Here is a 24,684-nt window from a genome sequence, read left to right as displayed (position 1 = left end):
GGGGAAAAGGTCAGTGGGAAGAAAGCACATGACATGTTTATCCAGGAAATGATTCAGCCAAGATGTTTTTGTCTGTCAGAGATGTTGAACCCCCCGGCAGGCAGTACACGCTATCGACTTTGATGTCAAGCACTTAAAACTGCACAGTGATTTTAATTCACGGAAAAATCCTTTAATCCTTTTTCAGATTATCATTCTACATCATAGAGCTACAGTAAGTAACTTTTACAAAAAAATTTATTTTACATATTTGTTAAATAATGACTATCTTGTGACAGTAGAATAAGAGACGATCAAACATCTAACTCTTTTGCCTTCTTTATCTGAACAAATGCACCGCTCCGTTAGAAACAACCAATCAGAGTCATGGGGAGGGTCTTGGCGCAATTAATCACCCTTGTGTACCAGCCGCTCTGTGCTACGCTACAACTTCTCCCCTACCATGAATGCTCAGGCTAGTTAGCATGGTCCCCATTGACGGCGGATAGATGGTTATCCTGGAACGGTAAGCTCTTTCTCAGCCATTTGCATATTAAGCAGCGTGTACATGAAGTTGATTGACAGCACTAAGACCATACTCCTGACTCGGCTTGCTTTTCACTGGGAGGAGGAGGAGATGTTTTTTCTGTCTCTTATTGTCGGGACGTCGTGACATATGCAAACAAATCTCCTCACATAAACTGGAACGTTTGCATATTAAATTGAGCAATAATTTCTCCTCATTGACAAAATGTGCTTGCTCAAATTAATACTTTTCCGTTTTACTTGTGTTTGATTTAGTGAGCTTAGAATAAAGTGAAATGATGTCTGAGCAAGTTCAAAATGACGGACATTTCAGCTACTGGCCTCCAGATGGCAGTGTTGTGATGTCGGAAACATTCAGCTGGGTTTGTTCTGGAAATAGATCCAGACTGCAAACCCCACAGCGCTCAGTAAACAGTACAGATAATTATCATGCACACTGAATGTTTACACATTCAGTGTGCATTTTGTGTGTTGGGGATTTCCTGCTGCACACCATCCAGTTAAAATCCCAGATTGCGGTCACCTTACATTGGTTTCTTGGTCATTTAGCAGGACTTGCAGTGCCAAAACATTCTCAATTCATTACGTTGGTTTATCTTAAAGACTTTATTGTGAAAGTGACACATTGATCAAGTAAAAACTATTTTTAAAAATCCCCAGAAGCTGTGCTGACTATGCATGCTGCTCTTAGCAGGTCCACAGTTTCCAACAAGGAAAAAGATGACACCGGAAGCAACATCTGCCTCTTTGAGGGTTTGAATGTGGTTCAAATGTGGCTCCAGTCTTGCAAATGTGGATTTCTATCTCCTGCAAGAGTCAGCCTCTGCTCTGTGTTTACGCCAACTATCAGCTGGGGGCGCTGTTGTTGCCGTGGCGGGAAATAATTTCTCTGTTAGGCGTTGAGGTAAAACATCCAAAAAACTACGGAAACATACTTGGAGAACATGAAACTTGTTTTATGTAACTGCTGCAGTGAATGCCATTATGTCAACGTTTAGGCTACTCTCGGAAAATTAGGAAAAACAAAGTTATACCACGTGTTTACAGTCAGAGTCATTTCTGTGAGGGAAAGTTTGCCTCACCGGGCCTCACAGAGGGTTTTGATTATGTACTTAGACGGAGTAGTTAATACCACTCTGGGTTTTTTGAGGCTCAGGAGAGATTTAAGCAGATGCACTAAAAAAAAAAAAAAGAATAGAAAACACACAAGCAGTTTATGCTGTGCCCAGGTAAACATCAGCTCAGGTGATTGGTGAAGTTTTAGTGTCACTCTGCTGCACTATAATTTGCATTGTGCAAAGCTGCTGTCTCAGACTTGCGACAGCAGTAGGCGTTTACTGCAGTTAAGTGTAGTCTTATTAAGGGCGTGTTTCTTTAAACCAGCTCTACCAGTTAACCTCCTGTCTCTCTCTTTCTTACGCCCTGTGATGCCAACAACAACGACTGGCAATAAAGAGAACTGACCGTGGAAGACAATGCGCTGAATGAAAAGTGTATTTTTACGGTTTGAATACTCTGTTGGGAGGATCAGTGGGCATGAAAACGTATGAAAGGCCATAACTGTTTTATGCCTGGCATCGGCTGAAAAGCCCTGACTGTGGGTTTGCTCCAGTCTCTACCTCTCATTTGTTCCTACTCTTTGCTGCAGCGGGGAGTTTCGCATCGAGGTCTGATGCCATACGGTGCCGGACGCCTTTTAGCAAAGAGGCTAGGCATTCCTCCCAGCATGTGAGTTAACCTAACACTTCTCCAGAATAGAAACCCCCCCACTCTCCCTCACTCCCTCAACTCCAATCCAAGTGAATACTGCTTCTTCTTTTTTCCAGCTGTTTAATCTCCTTCTTGACCCGGTGACATCAACATTCCTGGGGATGAGCATGCTGTCAGCCGCCTGCTTAACTCTTGCAGACATGACTAGCTTAAGCAAACCATTTCACTGATACGACAGGTTAATGTGACCTGGTTATATTCCACGCTGACAAATAGGTTACCATGTCTGCTAAGGGAATATTTTCAAGAAAACTCCTTTCTTCTGTCTTCTGGTACTTTAAAGTTACTAACATTCATGTAAGTGACTGACTGACTAACTTAGAGGGTGTGAAATGTTTTTTTTTTTTTAAAGTCAGATACAGAAAGATATAAAAGTTCAAACATGATATTCAGTTAAAGCTCAACTCATGTTCGTGTTCCAGCTTTTTGTCCTGCTGTAGAGTCAAACCTTTGCTAAGCGGAGCAGCAATTAGCCTTAAGCTATGTATTATTATGGAGTCTATTTAATCTTATTTAGGCTGTTGCAGCATACAGAAACGTACTGTAGTCACAAAAGTACAAATCCTTATAATTAACTCCACCAACCGTAGATGTCTATCAATTCCTTTCCATTTGAAAACTTTGCGAAGTAGCTCAGTTGTTGCTAGCGCTAATTTGATTTAGCACCAGTTAGCTGATGGGTTCTGTTAAAGCAGCGTTAATTGTGTTGATAGGGAACAGAAGTGTAATGTTTGGGGCTGTAGCTCCAACAACAGTGGTGATTTTTGCATGAGTGTCTCTCTTAGTGAGCAGAGCACCTTCGTAGTTCCCTGATAATTCACAATATTAGGCTTAAAAGAAATTAAAAGAGGGTAGAAAAAGACCAGGAGAGATTGAGTCTCAATCATTTCAACTCATTGTCTCCATTTAAGATCGTCTTCATGAAAAAGAGGGGAAAGAACTTAGACAATGAACTATTTGGTGTAATTTTACAAACTGAACGAAGAGGCTTAGCAACAGCCACCTCCACCTTGTGACATTATGCAGTCTAGGACGATGAGTCATAATGCTCACATCAAAAACAAACCCTGTCATCTACATCAACGTTCATGATAATTAGCATTAAAGCTGTTTAGATTGGAAACGTAACTTCGCTATCGTCCTCAAATACTGCTGCTTCTGTTCTGAAGTTTGCTAAATCAAGTTTTTTAAGGGTTTGTTGAGCAACTCTTTTCCTTCCTGTGCCTTTGCAGACAAGATTTTTGTTTATTTAAATTCTCGGAGAACTGATTTATGGCAACGTGAAAGGGTAACACACAATACAACATTTTTCAACAGTAAACAGAAATTGCATGTAGGAACTGTGGCTGAACTTTGGTTATGTGTCAAATATTTCTCTTCATGATTTTATCTTGTGGCCCCGGGGCGAGCCGCAAAAAGCAGGAAGCTTCCCGGGGAGAAGATAGAGCTGCGAGTGTTCGAAACATGCCGGTGCTTTTTGTTGCACTGCCAAACTGGGCCATGTCCAACCGGTTATTTTACTATTCATCAGTCAATTGACATGACGGGTCATTAATCCAAATGAATGAACCACAAATTGAATTAAATCCCAGTACACGAGAGCTGTGGTTTTTGGCTTGTCGGAGGTTAAAGTAAATGTGGCCCCGAGTCGGAGGTTCAGGAATCGCTAGCTACGCAAAGGCATGAGGTCATTTAAGTGCAATATTAAAGTAATTTTAACTTGAGACACTTAGGGAAGAAGACATTTTATTTAAATTGTTGTTATTTTAAACCATAATACATAATTCCAGTTTGCATTACATTTTATTTTCTTCAGTCACAAACTGAAACAGAATTTTAGATAACTTGTATCATTTTAATAAATTTTTTGCCATCAATGTTGGCGCTCACAGGGATAAATGGAAGTGAATGCATCAGTGTATGTGCCATTTCCTGCGTGTTTTTAATGAATTCATTATCGAACTGTGTTCCATTAGCGTACCTAACCTGAAAAAAGTTTGGTGATTGATGCTGAATATTACGTGTGAAAGCTCAAACATACCTGTAGTGGCACGAGGCGTCCTGGTGAGAGACGTAATCGCATCGTGACAACCTGCATGTCAGCTGGGTTTTTAATTACTCAAAGTTTTCTTTTGGTTTGCCACATCTTTTATTAAACCGCTGCACAGTGTCCTTAACTCGCTGTAGATTTAGGTATTAACTATCCATTTTGTCCCTGGTCCTGGGTGAAGTTGGCTAAATGTTTGCAATTACCTTTTTTTTTTTTTCTTATGTGGCAGTTGAGAAAATCAATAAAACAAACAAAAAAATGAAATAAAAAAATAATTTGCATGCTCCCAGTGATTATTTCTCAAAATACAATAATAAGGGTCACTCCAGCTTGATCCTAAATACAAATAAACCAAAAATATTACCTGTCTATTGAACTGCACTCTGAAACGAGCATCATCTGGCTGCGTTTAAAGAGCCTTAAATCTTTTCTCTACTATTCAGGCAGCGACATGTGAATGTTGGAGTTACGTCCCTGCGGCACCGAGTACGACTTTAAAAGGCAGATAAAAGCATTAGTAATGGCTCCAAGTGGTTTTGTGGTTCATTTTAGTGGCTCTTCAGAAATGAACCTTTGCACTCCTCTCATCTGCACCTTCAAGCTTTTCTACTTAAGTCAATGATCTGAGTGATGCAACATCAAATGACAGTACAGATAAACAAAAAAAAAAAGTTGCAGCTCATAACTATTCGGTGTATTCATAACAACATTGTTGCCAAGTGTGAAACTGAAGTTTGGCATTCCTTGGTGAAACTGAATGTCCTAAAAGGCAGCAGAAACTGTCGTTTACATACCCGGCATACTTACCAGCAGATGTCAAAAATAGTTACTCATTACAATAGTCAATCGCAGTGTTTACGCCTCTCAAACTTTTTCACATTTCATCGCAGTGCGAGCGCAGACTTTTAATGTGTTTTATCAGGACAGACCAACACAATGCAGCGCCATGGTGGTTAAGTGGGAGGAACACTGATGTTGTCAGAGGGTTGTTAGAGAAAATTCATGAACACAGCAGACAGGACAAGGACGAAGACGCGGAACCGTCCAGTCCATCATCTGAAAATGCAGAGCATGGCGCACCAAAACACGACTGTCCACCTAAACAGGCAGGACAAAATTAATAAGGGACGTCAAGAGGCTTGTGGTTAATCTGGAGGAGTTGCAGAGATCCATGGGTTATGTGTATGGGAAAATATTTTGACTGAATAACTATACGGAACAAAAGTATAAACATCTCACGTCAAATATTGTTGCCATGTGGAGTTAGCAACATTTTCTGATGTTTTATTGTACAAAAGTAATATTTCTCTTCATTTGTGTATAATTTTTAATCCCACTTGCTGTCAGTGAGCTCTACTCAGTGAGTTGTTTTTCTACTCAGTGCATGGGTGGGGCATGTCCAGTGGGTGATCAGACTCAGACAAAATGAGCAACAATCGTTGGACTGGGGAGAATAAAAGGTCATCCCAAAATGTCAAATTTTGTCACAAGTCATAAAGCCTCAGATGTAGCAAGTTATGCAGGAGTGTATGGAGGGATGTCCACCAGAGCAGTAGCTGCACGGCTCAGGGTCCGTTATCGGACTACAGGCTGTTTAAGAGTTCGTTTCCAACAGACTGGCACCACTGCAAATCGACTCCATCCTCGTCGGCCACGTGTGACCACTCCAGCACAAGATCCCCACATCCGGCTCGTCTATCTGCGGGATCGGCTAAGACCAGCGACACACACAGCTGATGAGACTGTTGGTCTGCACACACACCTCAGACTGTCTGTAACCGCCTACGAGAAGCCAACTTGTCAATCCGCTATAATGGCCATGACCACAATGTTACCAATGCTGTAATTACTGAAAATATATTTAGTGTTTCTCTATATATTGCATAACCCAAATGTTCATAAAACTCTTACATTTGACATGGGGCGTTTATACTTTTGTTCAGTGTATTATCTTTGCATTCCTTAGCATTTGCAAGTTTTTCATGAATACGCGATCAGAATCAGTTGGAGAGGAGATGTGGAAAAATAAACTTAGAACAACAGCACAAAATACAACAAACGAGATTTTCTTTTAGTTGAGAGTAGCATCATGAGACTGGACATAAAAATTAATTTATTTCAAGGACTTGAATAATCTTTCTTTGCTCCTCCTCTGGAATGCTCAACATTAAAGCCTGAGATGTGCAGAAACTGTTGAAGACATTATTGATTACCGTCACTTTCCATAAAGGCTCAATAATACTTTATCATTTCACTTCTGTCATGTCTGAATGTCTGTTTCTATGGTTACCTGTTAAGCACTTTGAAGTACCCTGTAAATGAATTATGTTGGACAAACAAACTTGCCAAGCCTTGCCCAGCCTTAGAAAATAATTACTTTATTACAAATTTAGAGATAATATGTAGTAATGTTGAGAATGGGAAGGAATGCAAGATGAGTAAAGCTTGACCCACACGCCTTGTTCTGGTTTACTAAAGCACTGCCTCGTCATCGGGCCGCACGGTAACCCGCCCTGACTTGTTAAATGACTGAGTCAATCTCTGGTCAATGAAAATAACCAAATCCTTAAGATAATATTCTTCAGGACGTGACAGGGGGCTGAACGAGACGCATGTACGCCTTACGAAATGTTCACCTTCACAAACTAAAAGGATAGACTTTTTCAAACTTTCAGCAGCTCAGATAGATCACTCAGGAAGGAGAAGTGGGTGTGATCTGTATTACGCCACCACTCAGCCTCTGTGGATTAGACCACACCTGCCCTCCTGTGAACACCTGGCGCTCAAAGCTGCCTTTGTTCCTGACACGTTGGGTGTTTCCGTTTCCTACTTTCCCTCGATGACACATGAAAACTTGCGACATAAATGTAGTCACAACAGCATTATTGTGTTATATGGTGGAAAAATGACAATTACATTTAATTTTTTTATTCTTTTGATTAAACCCGTTTGAATATTTGATTCCCATTACTTGTTAAATGCCTCTGAACTCCAATCACAGCTTCCGTAGGCATGCTTTGACTAAATCAGATAATTTGAAGTTAGCTGATTTCAAAAATTATGCTAAACTGATTGCAACCAAGAGCTTTCTGAATACCAGGACCATGCACCTAAAACAGTGAAAGTTTTGTATAAACCAATAGATTGAAAAGCTGTGGCCAAACGTTATCCACATAAAGAAAGTAAAGAGCAGAAGAAGAAAGGCGTGTAATGATGCCCAGTTAAAGAAATACAGCATCAGAGATGTTTTTGTGACATTATTCTAAGTAACACCCATGTTCTTTTTTCAGTACTTTTCCATTTTCCTGTTCAATAGACCTTACAGACATCTGAGTCTACAGTGAAAGCTGTATCTGCAGAACACCACCCTCTTCCAAAAAGGATGCATCATAGTCCTTAGAGTGTACATTAAACTTTGTCAGAATATTAAATTAAATATCTCTGTCTTCAGGACGGGAGCGTCAAAGAATCTGCAACTCAGATGAATTTTGGTCCGTGGCTGGCAGGAGGTGTTTGTCGCTTCCTGTTGAGGATTGTGGTGTGAAGTTCTTGAAATATTTTGAAGATTTCACACTTGTCAATAATGTGGCCCAGATGTTGAAGAGGTTCGGTTCTAGCACATACATAACAATGTTGAGTACAAATTATTTCTCTTTATATATGTATTCTTAGTAGAAACAATCACATACCGCTTCATGGTTAACCAGTGTTGTCTAGTAACTCTTTGCATAGTGGAGCTCACATGTTTGAGTGTTTTTAAATAAATATCCTGATGACATTAATGAATGATTCACTAAGGAGCTTCAGGTGCAAAATGTGTATATTTCACCCCGAGGTGGGTTCTGAGTGACTGCTGGGTGTGAACAGCTTTTACCGTCTTTTATGAACCAATTCTGGTAATGCAGGCTACGTCTGTCCTTACTTTAAACCTGACTCTGCCTTTGACTCTGTTTTACATAAAAACATTGTAACTGTAAACTCCAGCCAAAACCTTTAATGGAAACAAATTAAACTGAGTTTCTTTTGCACTCAGAGTGTCAGGAGGAGCTGTTACGATGCTAAGTTTTGCCTTTCCGTTTATGTGATTAAAGATGAGAAATAAATTAACTCGTGTCACATTCTATCTTCCACCAACTTGATGGTAAACAGAGGGTTAAAAGTGATGGCAGATTCAGAAATAGACTAAAAGGAAGGATTTCCAGATGTGTTTTGCTTTCTGACAACGAAAGCTTGAGAATTTATCAATGAGAGCAACTGCTTTGGGAATGCAGCCTTTATAAAATAAAGTTTTTGTGATTAAAGACACAAGGAGGGTGTAAAATGGATGTTAGGAAATTTGGTTATGGTTCCACCAACCTTCACCCACTTGGCAATCCTCGCACCATAAATTCCAGGAAAAGAATACAACCCACCTAAAGACTTCAACCCCGTCGCCCAATCAGTCAAATCACAGATTTACTGTTTGCTGGCACATGCAAAAAGCCCCAAGCGCAACACCAGACAACCCCTCCACCAAACGCACCCGTCGTGCCGCCAAGCGGAGCCACAAGATGGCGCCCCACAGAATGTGCTATTGGTTTTTGGGGACATGCTGTCCCCAAAAATGTTGTATTACCAGCATTCAAACCTTCACTGTTTGAATGTTGCTAATACAACGGAGTGGGTTTAGCGTTAAACTAATGTAAAAAGGAAACACGGCACATTTCAGCAAGCGGCTTGGCCTGATGAACAGCATTTCAGGAAAAATGGACTCATCTGGATTTACCTACAAAATTAGAAAGATAAGCTAAAGTACTTTGCATTTAGCGTGAAAGAGGCTCTGATCTGCTCCAAACACGACGACATGAAGCACCTCTTAGAGAGTTAGAAACTGAAGTGAGATCTTCTGTTATTGTCTATTATTACTCCATCAGCTGAGAATTTCAAACCCCTCAAAGGATTTCTCTGTAATTTCAGGCAAGGCTTGCACAAGGGAAACATAGTCCATCAGCGTCAGACCAGGCTGTCCGCCCAGAACGGTTCTCTGGTGTTTTGGCATCAATCTAAGTTAATAAAAGAGGTCCGAATCCTGCATTGATAACACCTGTTTCCACAATGACTCTCTTGTTTAGTTAGTCACTGTTTGCATTGTTTCATCCTGCGGGTTTCTGACCTCAGCTGTGTGTGTGTGTGTGTGTGTGTTTGTGTGCATGTGTGTGTGTGTTCTTGTTTCTAGGTGACAGGAGTTACAAAGACTCGATGTTACGGTGCTGAGAAGCTGCTGGGGCAAAGATTAGTCAACCATTTGGGTGTGTCTTTCTTTAAAAAAAAAAAAAACACTCAGGGCAAACTGTGTGGTCATTTTTTATTTTATTTTAGCCATCTACAGTGTCTTGCAAAAGTTCTCAGCTCCCTAAAGATTTCCACAGGTTAAAACATTACAACTACAGATGTAACTAAATTTGAAGGGATTTTACAGACTGGTATATAAAGTTTGTGTCCCCTACAAATGTATCAGATCATCTGGCCTTCATGGAAGAAGGCCTGAGGAAAACATTCAGAACAAAGTTAAAAGCAGTTTATAAAGAAGTTTCCCAAATCAACCTAACCAACATCAAAAACTAACTACCCCTAAGCCTGTTACCCCTTGTCGACCAGGGCAGTTCTTTGATTACTGGTTATCAATCTGCATCACTGTGGAGAAATTCTGACTTGCTCTTCTTTGTAGGATTGTAAAGTGGACGTGTTAGAGCCTTTATTCTGCCTAGCAGAGTTTGTGGGTACATTAAGTCCTCTGGACCCTGAAGCAGCAAAGCTGGGCCAGACCGTCACACCACTACCATGTTTGACTGCGACCTTGATGTCTCTTTTTCTGAAATGCTGCAATGGTTTTATTCAGCAGGTTATGAGACACACATCCTAAAAATCTCCACCTTCGTCAGCCCACAAAATATTGCTCCAAAAGTATGAAAGAGGATCATTAAGATGTGGTTTTTGGCAAATACGACACAAGGTTTTGTTCTGTTTTTGTTCAGTAGTGGCTTTAGCCTTGAAGCTCTTCCATGAAGGCCAGTCTTTTTCTTTTTGTTAACACATGAACTCTGACCTCAGCTAAAGCATGTGAGGCCAGCAGTGCTTCAGATCTGGCTCTGGGTTGTTTTGTGACCCTCCGGATGAGTCATGGATGCATTCTTGGACTGAGATTCACCACTTTTCCATGTGTTCGCCCTTTGTGGATAATGACTCTAACTGTGGTTTACTGATTTGGGACATCATAAGAAATGTCCTAATAGATCTTTTTCATAGAGACAGACATCAATGATTTTGTTTCTTATCTGCTCTTTGGATTGGTGAATGATAAACTGCTTTTTGAGATCCTTTATGAGAATTCCTGTTATCAGAAAGGTTTTAATTAAGAGATAAATAAATTCTACTGTTCATGATTGCATGTTGCTGGTAACACTTTGCCTAACTTTTCAATAAATGCAATTAATGACATTTAAATGATCATTTATCTTGGTAGTATTACTTCACCACATGGGGTGAAGTTGTTGTGGATAGTTTTTTCTAACTTAAAAAATGAAACAGTGGCTTTACAAGACATTATGACCAAGTTTCCATTTGTCTACAGCATAAAAATCCAAAACAACATGTTGAAATATCTTGTTCTAATATGATTACATATGACATAATTTGGAGAGAGTGAATATTTGTAAAGCCATGTAACTTTTTTTACTAAAACTTGAAGCAGCTGAGTGGCCTTTCCTCCAGATCCTAATACTTTCCAGACTCCAACTCTTGACTATTGTTCACCCTTTTCCTGACAGCAGCCTGATTACGTAAGGCAGATTTCCTCAAAAAAAAGAAAAAACCCCACATCCCACCTCCCAAAAAGCACAGCTGCTGCCATGGAGACTGCATAAACACAAAACTGTGTCATGGAAAAACAACGTCGAAGCAAAGTCAAAGAAAATAAACCAACTCTTATCTCAACCAGCAGATTTTATTTGGCGAACAAGAATTACATGATATACACACACACAGCACTGTACACCGAGTCTTCTTCACCAAGGTTTTCTTTTCGGGAATCTTTTGTACAGTTTCTTCATCTCATTGTAACAGCTTTTACTAAACGGATAGTGTGTGTTTGTGTGTGTGTGTGAGTCTGAGAATAGCTTGTCCTGCCAGTCGGGCCATCTAACGCACAGCTGTAGTTGTGGACACTGAGCCTCCTGCAACAAAGAAAGAGAGAAGAGTTACTACAGAATTTGTTCAAGGCTTTCGTCAAGGCCAATTGGTCTGAAATGATGACAAGACGAGAGAGAAGTTTAAGAAAACATCCAATGAGGATACATTAAACGTTTCTTTATCTGTTGTAAAATGGCAGAAAAAAAAGTCAATGCACCTTGGTTTACTTGTGCTCCTCTGAATCCAGCAGGCTCCTGTAGGTGGCGATCTCCTGCTCCAGCCTGCTCTTGATGTCCAGCAGCATCCTGTAGTCCTGGCCCTGCTGTTCGATGCTAGCGCGCACGTTGGAGAGCTCTGCCTCCAGCATGTTGATGGTGTTCTGGAAGCCGCAGAGCATGGCGCTGTAGCGGGCCTCTGTTTCTGCTACCGTGCTTTCCAGAGCCCCTTTCTGTTGCAAGACGGAAGAAAAAAAAGGAAAAGAAGAGAAGAAAGGTATTCGTTATTGTTTCTTCTTGCGATGAAGTCTCGGGGTATTAAAGTCTTTTCATTGGGGATTCTGGCTGTTTGGAGTTATCTTCTGCTGTAGCCACACCCTGGATGCAGCAGGTTCCTGCACAAAAGCACGGCTGTTTGCTTTGCAGCTCCTCTGTCTTTATGAGAGGATAAAGAGCAGCTGGGTTTAAATGGGATTCTGCATGTATTTATGTGTTTGCAGCAGCGAGGTTTGTTTCAGGGAGTGGCGAGTTGACTAACACCATCTGGGCACAGATAACCCACAGGATTACAATTTTTTTCAGCATTCCTTTGGCTTTCCTCAAACTTTCTTTTTTTTTTCTTCTTTAACGACTTTCAAAATTTGAACAGATGTCTGTAAAATGTCTTCCTGTGCAGGAACTCCTCCCTTCCCGACTGCTAGCTTCATTCCTCCAGGAAAGCCTCCGCTCTAGCTTATCCTCACTTCATTATCTTCTGTCTCTTCCCTCATTTTGCCCTGACCAGGCTTGGATCTGAGAATTTTTTGCTTAGATAAGGCTGTGGTTTGGGGGCCTTTGGGGGCTGGTTTTTGCTCACCATGCTGAGTTGGGACTGTAGCTCGATCTCCAGACCCTGGAGTGTGCGCCGCAGGTCACTGATCTCTGTCTTGGACGTCTGGATGGTTTCTGTGCTTATGGCCACCTCCTTGTTCAGGGCTGCCGACTGAATAAAAAAAGAACACACACATTGTTAAGTCTCTATGATTGCAGAGGGAACTGGCCTCCGAACATTTGCGTTAACTCGTTTGTTTGTGGGAACTTCTCCTCACCTTCTCATTAAACCAGGCCTCCTGGTCGCGACGGTGTTTCTCTGTGATGGCTTCATACTGGGCGCGGATCTCCTCCATGACTTTGTTCAGGTCTTGCTGAGGTGCGGCGTCCACCTCTACGTTGACTGTGCCGGTGAGCTGAGAGCGCATTGCTGCGAGTTCCTGAAAGAGTTGGGGAAGGCACGAATTAGATCTGTTCTGCTTCCCCGTGTAGGGCTGAGGAAGGGATGTTCGGTGTTAGCCACCTCTGCGTGGTTCTTCTTCAGGTAGGCGAGCTCGTCCTGCAGGCCTTCGATCTGCATCTCCAGGTCGGCCTTGGTCAGGGTGGTCTGGTCCAGCAGGCGGCGGAGGTTGGCGATGTCAGCCTCGACGGACTGGCGCATCATCAGCTCGTGTTCGAATCTAATCAGGTCGTAGAAATCCAGATCATCAACATGGAGCAGTTGGTACCAGTAAAGAGTGCTTGTTGGACCTCATTTGAAAGCTTTGTCTTACTTGGTTTTGAAGTCATCTGCTGCCAGTTTGGAGTTATCAATCTGAAGCAGGATGTTGGCATTGTCAATGGTGGCAGCGTGGATCTGAAGAGAAACCAGCAGATGAAGGCTTAGGATTCTTTGAGCTGTTCATTAAAAGTCACATGCCTTAGATTGGTTTTGATTTTGATCTGCAGGTGAAACTGCAGAGTTAAACAGATATTTCATCAACTCTGACTTCTTATGTACTGCAAGAACCTTTGAAGACCCAGAAAATGTATATCATGTCTTTAAGGCTCCTAAAACCTCCACCTCATAATCATTAACAACCATGCAAATATTTGACTTGCAAAGGCTGCAACACTCCATACCTTGTCTTTCAGCTGGTTGATGATGGCCCAGTAGTTGCTGTAGTCCTTCACCGCTGCTGGGCCCTTCTTCTCGTAGTATTCTCTGATCTGCTTCTCCAGCTTGGCGTTGGCCGCCTCCAGGGAGCGCACCTTCTCCAGGTAGTTGGCCAGACGGTCGTTCAGGTTCTGCATGGTGGCCTTCTCATTCAGGTGGATGGTGCTCTGGTCCAGGGCATTGGACAGGTCGAAGCCCCCTCCCTTGCTGCCGAACCCAGAGGAGACGAACCGGGCGCTGGAGGAGGAGATGCGGGGGCCGCTCCTGAAGCTGAGGCCGGACACGCTGTGGGCCTTCTGGGGGGCAGCGCTGGATGTGTAGCTGCGGGTCTGTTTGGTGACGACCGAGGGGCTGCCATAGCTCTGCTGGTAAAACATGATGGCTGGGTATCTGCTGGTCAGGAGACGACGCGAGGAGAGAGGACCGTTAGGCAGCTGTGGACTGAGCGGCTCTGTGGAGTCTGATAGTGGGAGGCAGGCTGTTGATATAGTGCAGGCTGGAGGCGGGACCGGACTGGAGCAGGGAGGTGGGAAGGGAGGGGAGGAGGGAGGTTTCCTCACTACTTTATCCCTGGGCTTGGCAGAACCACCATTTGTTTTCTTTTAAAGGCCAGGGTTTGGTTTCTTTCCACTCCTGTGAGGAAACCGTTGTGGAATGTGTGAGAGGGTTCTGCCGGTTTGGATCTCAGCTAGGACTTCTGCATGTGCTGCTGTCGCTGTGCATGTATGAGGCGTTCCTAAATACCTGCAGGCTTCGACTTGATCATGCCAGCCATTTGGCATCTCTGTGCAAATAGAGGAGGTGTAGATTTACTGTCTTAGTGGCCCGCCGTTAGTCAACATTAACGCTAAGCAGAATGCGAAATGTCTCTTTGGCTGTTAGGAAGCCAATCATGATGATGATGATGAACTCCAGAGGCAGCTCAGGAAATCTAAAGTTAAACATCGAGTCTCACTGCAAGACATAAAATTTTGATGAATCTCTTGTGTGCGTCTATGATTTATGAAAGCGATACAAACATGCCAGCAATATACTGTAAAGTTTCTGTCACCCAGAGACGAAAGACATGTGAACGGGCGTGGAGCATAGCGTTACGAACCATTGATGTTTGATTAGTTGCTTGTTTTATCTTAGTCCGACCACAGTGTGTCTGATAAAGGGAGCAGGAAGTTAATGAGCTTTTGATTGATTGTGGCCTGAATGAAGTTTTTCCAGCCTTGAACCACTGGCCTACATTGTTTTTTTTGTGTGCCTTCAGTCAGGGCAGCTCTTCAGCTCCTCATTGTTCGCTGTATGATACACAACATCCACCTCTCAGCCCAGTTCGTTCTATGAGCAGATTTTCATAAAGTCACCTTCCATTTTCAATGGTTTTGGCTTGAGTTGTGAGCCTCTGCAGTTCTGTTTGTGTTTGTGTGTGTGAGAAAGAAAGAGAAAGAGAGAGAGAGATATCTTTATCTCCATGTTGGGCTCCGGCCAGTTTCTGTTGCGGAGAAACATCTGGCGTCAGGCGGGGGGGTGATGCAGGCAAACAGGGGTCAACCCGGAGTCATGAGGAGAACCGACATTATTTTTCTCCTCTACAGTCAGCAAAGTCTCATCGATCTTTGTTAACTTGCTTTATCTAGTCCACCTAAAGACCCGCTGATAGTTTGGGACAAAGGTTTGTTTCTGGAATGTGTTGGAAGTAACTTTTTAAGACAGAGTTCACGCTTTAAAAAAATGATCTGCTGTGCTTTAGAGAGCAGCAGCTTTTGCATGTGGGTTTTAAAGCTAAGCTCCTGTAATGATAATGTTTGCATTTACACCAAATAAATGAGACATTTAGCTCTAAACTGTACAGAGCCCTGTACAGGATTCATAACCCTCAAACCTTTTGTCATTTCCCTGTACCCACCTTCTCATCTCCTCTGACCTGCTTGCTCGTCTCTGCAAAAGAAAGAAATCCCTTCAGTACAACGCTGCCACAGCCATGTTTTGTGATGTGGACGGTGCGTTCAGAGTGATTGGCGCTGTTAGTTTTTTGACACGTGCCACGCTCAAGTCAAAAGTTTTGATTTGTTCACATCTGATAAGCACATATTCTTCTTTGTTTCCTTCATACCTTATGGCAGACTTCATACCAAACCTTTTTTTAAATAATAAATATTTTTCTTCCCTTTCTCTGAAAAATGTCAGATTTGTGTTGTGCAAAGCTGATAGTTGTCTTGTAAACAGAGTTTTCCACTTGCGTTGTAGATCTCTGCACTGGATTTGATTTAGGAGTATGAAAGCAAATTGAACAAGACATGTTTCCAGTTGTATTTTTTACATCAATTAGAAAACTGTCAATTTCCCATCCACTTTACAATTATGAACCACTTTCTGCTGGCCTATTGCACAAAGTCCAAGTAAATGACAGTAATGTCTGTGTTTGCTATGTGACAAATTCAGCAAAACGTTTGGTGGGTGTGAATCCTTTCACCAAGCACTTAAGCCACTTAAGCCTTAAGCAGGTCCACCCAATTTTACGGGTGATGTGGCCAACACACCTGCTTGCTCCACTTTCTTCCAACACTTTATGGGAACAGCTTTATCATCCATAAAAAATCATTTGATTTGTTGATTTATCCATAATTTTATGGTTGTCGGTTGTATCAGGTTAACCTAACAAAACAAGCAGGTGTCTATTTGCTGTGCTGCAGACCTAATATCTGAATTATTTACGGTTCGCTGACTGATCAATAGTAAGGACAACTAAAAAGCATAAACTTACTCTCCATATGATGGATGACAAACTAGAAAGGTGGCTTGCTGTTTCCACAGTAGCAATGAAAGTTGACTTTAGTAGAAAAACCGAACTAAACAGCAGCTTGTTGCCGCAGTGACGCTCACTAAACTGTGTGGCCAGATAACAAGTCAGCAGAGTCAGAGGTGACTGTGGCAGAGAGGGCAGACAGTTCTCACATGCAGCTCTGTCTGATTATGTTAGTCAAATTTTGAGGCTGCATGGAAATGCAAAGTGTGGCACATGCTGCAGATCATTGAGCTTTAGGTGATATGAACGGTGCAGTTCATTCTGCATTGCTTAATGCTAAATGAGTAAACAATTCTCCTACTGTAGGATCTACATTTTAGATGCATACAAAGGTTGTTTAACTCACATGAGGCCAATAAAATCTCTTTTTTAATGGGATGTTTACGTGTCAGGAGCAAACTGAGCCAAAAACTACACTTTAAATTAGAGAAGAAACTAAAAACCAAACATTAAAAAAAAAAAAAAGATATGCATCTTTCTGTGCAAAAATATCAAATCCATTGATCTTTTTGCTCTATGAAATTATTGTCTTTTCAATTTTGTCATCTACATCAATTTACTTAGACTCTGTTACAGGATTTAGTGGTAAAGCAGAGTTGGGCTTTCTCTTTTTAAAAAGGTCGTACTTCAGGTCACAGTCATGATTTTAACTCTTAACATTTCAGCAAGCATCAAACAGAGAGAAGAGCTTCACAGCTGAAAGTTGCTGCTGCTTTGTTGAAGGTCGCACTGATGGATAGGCTCAAAGTATTTGGATCCTTCTTTACATTGTTTACCTAGCTGGCTCTAATCGAGCTCATCTAGTTATCAGTTCACCCGTCCATCCATTTTCTGTTTTCATTTTCAGGGTCAGGACAGGCGTCAGTCGCGTACATTGGGTGACCTGCCAGTTTAATGCAGGGAAGCCCAGAAACACAGAGGACAGACAACCATGAACATTATATTTCTAAAGGTTCAAAGAGAACAATGCAAGAAAAAATGTCCATCAGATCACAGGAACCTGCTTTTAAGTAAAAAAGTGAGCAAACTCTGAGGATTAAGTCTGAGATCACGACTCTGCTACTTCTTATGCACATATGTATGAAGGGGTTTGTCAAAATGTCATTATTTAATCTTATAAATGCTGCAAAATCATGAAGAGTTCTAACTCAAGCGGTTCCAGAAACATCAGCACTGCCAAAAAATTTAGAGTTTAAAATTCTTCAGGTCATCAGAACATACTGGGCCGGTATCCTCTGCACTGGCATCCTGCCACGTTTAGATTTAATGTTAAAATCTTTTTTCTTACACTGAAAGCTTTGGTCTAAGACTAACTCGGATCACTTTCTCTTTCTTTCTTTCCCAGGTCATCCAGATACTTCACTGTCAAAAACCTTCTGTTTGATGATGATGAAATATGAAATATGAACAATGATGTTAATGATATCGTGCTGTGTTTTTGTAACTAACTGTTTTAACTGTATGGCTGTCAGTATACTCTTGTAAAAATGACCTTTGACCTGATGGAGTTTTATCCTAGTTTTATAAAGGTCAAAGTGTTTTTTAAGTTAATCTAGAAACGTCTTGCTGCCAGTAGTGGTTCTTCTGGAGGATTCTGCAACAGATTTTTTTTTTGTGAAAACTCTGTAAAGATGGCAGGATTTCCAAGACTTACTGAAAGTCAGACCAATATTCAGGTACGTAAACTCCACCATCAATGTGTTCTGTGTTTCTGAAGAGCATTTTTCTTGAACCACTTTCACTGACACTGGATTTCATGTTTAACTCTATGAAGACTGAGCCTCAACCATTACTTTACTGTTGCTAGGATGATTGTATCTCTGTGAACACTCACTGGATGTACAAAGAACGCTGCTCTGAAATGAATCCCATTTTGTTTATAAACATTTTACAGCCATAATCAGACCTTTGTTTCGGCTCTGATGTCCTTGATCTTTGTGCTTTTAACCGCACTCTGCAGCAAACACACTGGACTTTAATTACACAATTTCTTTTCTGCAGTGTCATCGACTGGGTGCAGACGTTTTGGGTAAAAAAAAACCCCCAAAAAAACTCCTTGAATTTTTTCACAATTTCTCAATTCAGTGGGATTTTATTGGGATTCAATCCTAAGTAATGCCTGAATGTGACGTAAGAGAAAAAGGACACATGTTTTTTTTAAAGAACAGCCCTCCTGTGTTGAACAATCGCATGCTGAGGTTTTCTGTGATTGTTCAACCTGCTTTGAACTTTTGGGATTTATATTATTCTTCTTTGCCAAAAGGATTTAGTGCAGTCAGATTGGATTGATTGCACTTATGAACAGCCTGGTCACAGATTCTCAATTGTACTTAGGACTGAACTTTGACTGGACCATTGTAGCAGCTCTGGTTGCATGTTGGGTCATTTTCCTTCTGCCTTTCTGGCTGATTATTTGATTAATGCTATAGTAATGTAAGAAGTGAGAAAGATATACTCTCAGGCAGCTGCGTCATTTTGTGTTGTATAAAAGGGATTGAAAACTATTCCATTTCAGTAAGAGCCACACGTCTCATCATGTCTTATTATTCCAAGCCGTTCCTTTCAGTGTTTCGTTTCCTTTGTTTAAGCCCCTCTCTTTAAACAAAGTGAAATATTGTTGTTTGTGGTTTGAGGAGTTGAAACCTTTCATAATTTACAAACCAAAATGTTCAGTATGAAAGTCTCTGGACGCCCTTGACTAGACAAGAGAGAGAGAGAAAAAAAAAACGGTTTATTTGCGTAGCTCTTAATCACCGTTGATACATATAATCTCGACTGGCCTGTCAGAACTCACATTATGGAAAGCAGGACTCGTCTAAGATCCCTGCGAAGCACAAAAGACATTCCCACCTCAGAGGTAAACAGAAATACACAAACGAAGGGAGGTGCAGTTGTGTCTACTGGGTGTTGTTGAGGCAGAGAAGACTTTTTCTGGCTTCGTCAGAGTCTGCAGATAATGTTCTGTCTATTACACCAAAGCTGTAACTGAGTCACTGTGAGAACCGGCGTTGACACCAGTGATGAGAAACCGGCAGGTAGAGGCACAGTCCTCTAATGTAAAAAAAAAAACAAACAAAAAAAAAACACATGACGACTGATCTTAATGAAGTGGAGAAGCTCATGGCCAGTCGGTGTAGATGGGCGTTTTCACCTGAAACAACCTCATGAGTCACTGTGGAGTCAAATCTCAGCCACAGAAGACACCCACACCGACTCTCCACTATCACTGCAAACATTTTCAGAGATTTGGACTCTTTCCTTGTCTATCTCAGCAGAAATGCCTGTGGATTATGGCTCTGACTTTAAATAAGCAGTGGTGACAGTTTAATAAATCATATTAAGCTTTTGCTCCATCCTGAATAAAATCTTATTCAGGATGTTGAATAAAATGTTGTCATGTTTCAACATTTGCCCTCTGTAAGATTGATGTCCTGCTCTAGAGATGCAACAGATGAGATGTATTTTATAAAAGATTATTTAATCTGAAAAGATGGAGAAAGTTAAACCAGGAGGACCTATTTTCAGTGCAAGGTTTATCATGTGAATGACATAATGGTGTAAATTAACCTTAATTGCTGTTCACGGTGCTGTAATTATTATTGTGTGGAGAAAGAAAAACTTTCTTTTATGCACGAACAGTTGAAAAGGAAGTAAATTGTGATTAATGACTGAGTGCAGGAGGGTGATACTATGAAGCAGACTTTTGATTGTATTACAGAGATTACTGAGGACAATGAGCGTTAACTCTTCCATTCACGCTGTCCAGGTCTGAATCTCCTGCTCTCAGCTTTAAGGTGTGTAGGGAACATTTCTGTTAACTTGTAAGACTCAGGAGGACTTGTTCAGGAGTCTAAAACTTTTCCAGTTAAAAGAGCCATTTTATGCCTTTTGTTCTAAATAAAACTCGTTTAGAGTCTGATCAATTTACGTAAACGTTTGAGAAAAAACAACTTATATTTCTGATAACTAAGGAACTACCACTTTACTTCTGTTTTGAGATTTTAAATAATTAAAAAAGAAAAGCAAAAAACCTTTGCAAAAAGATGGATGCACTTTTTGTTAAGGATGTTAATATTGTGAGGAAAAATGTCTGTAGTTTCCAGATTCAAAAAAAGAAATTAACATCTGAAAAAAAAGTTAATGGTTTTTTAGCATCATTGTGAAAATTCAACCCAGTTATTCAATGTACAAAAAGCAATCTATAAATAAACTGGCATTTGTTTAATTACTTATGTTTAAAAGCATTAATTTCATCAACACTTTAATTCAAAGTTAACAAGAACCATTGTAGAAGGTCCAAAGAGCCACTGGCGGCTCCAGAGCCACATATTGCATATCCCTTTGCAAGTTAACCTCCTTAAACTAAAGTAATCTACGCTTCCTGGGCAGCTTATTTGGTCCATCTTGCAATTACCGTCCCTGGTCAAACTCCCTTCAGCCTTCAGAGCTACATTAAATTATTGTGGCATAGTTTCAACACTGTTCTGGTGACTGTGGAGACCAGTAGCTGCCAGTGGGAACCAGTGAACTCATTGTCATGTTCAGGAAACCAGTTGAAGATGAATTCAGCTTTGTGGCCTGGTTCTTTGTCCTGCAGGAAGTAGACATAGGAAAACAGCCATACTGTAGACATATCAGCTCATACGGTGCAGAGACCCCCCTCCCTGACCCCAACCTCCACATCCCAGAACAACATCTAAAGTTCTGCAGGCCTCACTTCCCACGGCTTCAGCCATGTCTCTGGCTTCAGTGGTAAGCTGTACATTGAAACAGGATGTGAGAGGGATTTCTATTTATAAAATAAATAAGGGTGAAAATACCCTCAGGTTAAATCATTAAGGAATACAAATCAAAGCAGAACAGTCAACTGACGACATCTCATAGGAAAAAATAAATAAATACAGGCAATCAGACTAGAGTTAGACTTTAAAAGAGTAAATTAGAGCATCTAAACTGGCTTCACTGGGATTTAACAATGACTCCATCCCAGTCTGTAGTGGTACAGTGGTCTCCAGGCTACAAAAATCAATAGTTCCCATGGATACATCACAATATTCCTGTATTTGTTTACAGTACTGAGTAGTATTACATGTGTCACTACTTCTGAATGAATCTCTTCTATTGTCTTTGACTTCCTGACAGTCTGGATTCTTGCACCTGAGCATAAACGTAGCCCAAATGCACATGGTGTCAAACTGCCATCAGTTTCATCCTCTTGCGGTGGGAAAAAAAAAAGTGGACTGTCTTTCACAATCGAGTTGTTGTGTCAGAGCTCTTTGTTCTGGCTTTGATGTCTGTCACGGCTTCTTGCACACATGTTGCCAACTAAAAACAGCTGTAGGTCTCATTGTTGGTGGCACGATTCCCATTAGTTTTGTTATCATAGATCAACTAACATTTACATTTTTTTTTGTTCTCTTCATTGGTTATGGCTACTTGCTATTTTATCCATGTTGAGTGAATGTTAAACAGTTACTGCCCCGTTTTCCTGACCTAGCTCTTTTTCTGCAGTTAGCTTTGATTTCACTAACTTTCCAGGTAAACTCAATCCAAAGGGCTCAAATTTCTCAAATCTTATATTAAATATAACTAATAGCTTGTCATAAAAGCAAAAGAAAAGAAGCTTAAATGAACATCGACCCAGTTTTGAACTGATTTTCCACAGTCAGCTGCCACTTGTGCTGGTTTACAGTCAGAACAACTTAACCACATAGTTAGTTTACACGAGGAGCAGCAGATTTTTGTTCATTAGCCATTTTAATAACTAATTGTCTTCTGTTAACCATTAGATATAAAATATTTCAACTGAAGTCTGGTTTACACTTCTTTTTGACTGGTTTTTGTTCAAGCTAGTGTTAGCACTGCAGTATAGCTAGCTGAAGGAAAGCTAAAAACTTATGACCTGCTGCTTCAAAGTTGTGGGGTTGATTGGGTTTATATTTACCATTTGGCAAACATTTAGGGAGATAAACATTGTTGTGTGTGGATTTAATAGGTTTCAAAACTGGCTTTGCTGAATATGTTGCTTTAATAGTAGCGGTCGTAGCCACCTTAATAAAGTTCCTCTAGCTAATGATTTATATTGCTCATCCAGTGTTTGAAAATATATTTCTGAAGGAACTGTCTGAATTGGAGATACATCAAAAGAGTCAAAGGGAGTCAAGAACAACCAGACAGTCAAAACAGTGAGTGAAGGTCACCATGCACAGAGAAAATATCTTAGAAGAATTTACATTCAGATAAGAAGGAACATTTGTTGCTTTTATCGGACAGATGAGAAGATTATGAGTAGAGTGCACAAAGTCAGACTAATGATGAGTCTTTGGGACACTTCTGAAACAACCAGGAGACACCAGGCTTTTATTGAGGAACTGTTTAATGGAGCAGCCAAACTCCAACAAGTTAAAGTTTCAGCTGCCTTATAGCGACTGACCTTGCACACAGTGAAGAATATGTGTGTACCTGTGTGTGTTGACCAATGTGTAGTCACTGACAAACAGCTAAAGAATGCCAAAAACTTGAGACTCTATAGTTTATTAAGGGTAGTATTACTTTTTAAGCTTCTTAAGCTAACTGCTTCCAGATCTCACCTCTTTTGTTTAAATCACAACATGGGTTTAATCTTGTGCCCAAAGCTCTAGCTACTGGCATTGCTAGCTTCTCATCTGTTGGTCTTTGTGGGTTCCCACTGGGTTGTTTCTGACACCACAAACCATGCACCCAACTCATAATCATAATTTTTAATTGAGCTCAACATGTTTGATGGGGCAAATCAAACCCAACGGCTTGACCTGCAGATGTTGGAAGTTGCAGTGGCCTCATGTTGGAAATGTGGGTATTTCTGGGCAGATCTAGTTATTCTGTGAGTCAGGCATTACAAAACCCCAAGAAATCTCTGGCTGCCATAAAGATCTTACTTTACACATTTTAATCAAGGTGTCTTAACAACCAACTACAGCTGGATTACCTGTTCACTGTAACAATGCAGACTGTCAATAACAAAGGAGGAAGTGTGTTTGTAGTGATGCAGTAACTTGAAAGCATTGAAGAGGCATCACTGGAAGATAAATCCTACCAATGTTTTGATCAGTCAGAGCATATAATTTTAGATGCTGCTGGCTGTTTTGTGTCCAGGTCATTAACTGCCTCTGTCTCTTTTAGGTCAAGTTTCTTTAAGGAGATGCATGCAGATATTCACATCATTCCCCCAATTAAATCTAGAGATAGGAAGTCAAATCCGATCAAGTGGTGGTCAGCTTGCTGTCATTTACGAAAGATCTGAGCTGCACAAAAAGATACAATGACCATACGAGTCGGACGAGGAATCTCTGCCTGTGGATGCCACACCCTACTCACATCCTCAGTGAACTCATTCTGCCAACTCAGTGCAGTTTTATGCTAAACTTTACTGTAAAATGTTCTCGTGAATCTGGATAGATTGTCTTTGTATTTTATCAGTTAACGGGATGTTATCAGAATGCAGCTACAGATACAATCACATTTAGTTTTGCCCTCAACACACCAGGTAAGTAAAATTAGTTTAATGTTTTTTACGTCTTGCATTTCTAGTTTTTGAGTCGTATTTACTGAACAGCTCTTTGTAACTTGTGCTTTGAGCATTTTTTGAGGAACCCTCTTGCATCACCTTCAGTAAGAAGCAGCAAACCAGGCCTGTCCTCTGTCACCTTGGGTATTTGACCCCACCTGCGGTGTGGAAGGAGTTTCCTGTCAATCAGTTTCAGTGTTTGACTTTTAGCTAAGCACCATATTCATCCTGTGGGGCCATTTGAGCAGATTTCTGTTTAATGGCCTTCCTTCATGAAAAAAAAAGCACCAAAAATCATGCCAACGGATGGACAAACACACCAAAGTAGAAACTCTGACTCACAGATGTGAACCTATTTGTAGCAACACGATCCTTTAGAGCCTCCTGTGAATGCACCACACCCCTCCACAGACATTATCACGTCCTGCTCAACTCTGCGCTGAGCGGCACTTTCCCAGTGTGCAACATTTCAAACAAATATCCTGCACTGAATTACCTACTCGACACACACACTAAAATGTGCTGCGACCTGGGAGGGTAAGAGGTTATTATGAGCTTGAAGGATAGTTTGATCCCACTTGTGTGCTCCCTCCATGCGGAGCCAATTTCGGTAAAGTTAAACATTCACTCTCAACGAATTACCGCCTT

The 24,684-nt window shown here is 41.0% G+C and overlaps 1 protein-coding gene and 1 long non-coding RNA gene across 2 annotated transcripts; one reads left to right on the top strand and one right to left on the bottom strand.

Moving 5' to 3' along the window:
* The first annotated feature begins 372 nt into the window (after positions 1-372).
* LOC103465185 (uncharacterized) lies at positions 373-4,562 on the top strand. Its single transcript, XR_533764.2, has 3 exons — positions 373-505; positions 2,174-2,253; positions 2,352-4,562. It is a non-coding gene; the product is annotated as an uncharacterized LOC103465185 (long non-coding RNA).
* Positions 4,563-11,306: 6,744 nt separating this feature from the next.
* Positions 11,307-14,161, bottom strand: LOC103465191 (keratin, type I cytoskeletal 19-like). The gene is made up of 7 exons (XM_008409813.1): positions 13,660-14,161; positions 13,311-13,393; positions 13,061-13,217; positions 12,816-12,977; positions 12,584-12,709; positions 11,730-11,960; positions 11,307-11,556 (listed from the first exon to the last, which is right to left on the bottom strand). The coding sequence occupies exons 1-6, from the start codon at positions 14,068-14,070 to the stop codon at positions 11,736-11,738; spliced, it is 1,164 nt and encodes a 387-aa protein (XP_008408035.1). The 5' UTR covers positions 14,071-14,161; the 3' UTR covers positions 11,307-11,556; positions 11,730-11,735.
* Between the last annotated feature and the right edge of the window lie 10,523 nt (positions 14,162-24,684).

Source organism: Poecilia reticulata, linkage group LG1 (genome assembly GCF_000633615.1).
Source record: "Poecilia reticulata strain Guanapo linkage group LG1, Guppy_female_1.0+MT, whole genome shotgun sequence".
Classification (NCBI taxonomy): domain Eukaryota; kingdom Metazoa; phylum Chordata; class Actinopteri; order Cyprinodontiformes; family Poeciliidae; genus Poecilia; species Poecilia reticulata.
The sequence above is the reverse complement of the archived record's forward strand: the minus strand, read 5'-3'. Positions and strand labels throughout refer to the sequence as shown.

Excerpts from the sequence above, each read along its gene's own strand:
- LOC103465191 (XM_008409813.1), bottom strand. The coding sequence starts at position 14,070 with ATGTTTTACCAGCAGAGCTATGGCAGCCCCTCGGTCGTCACCAAACAG. Across the intron at positions 13,394-13,659 it reads TCAACCAGCTGAAAGACAAG|ATCCACGCTGCCACCATTGA; the intron begins GTATGGAGTGTT and ends GTTTCTCTTCAG. Across the intron at positions 12,710-12,815 it reads AGGCCTGGTTTAATGAGAAG|TCGGCAGCCCTGAACAAGGA; the intron begins GTGAGGAGAAGT and ends TTTTTTATTCAG.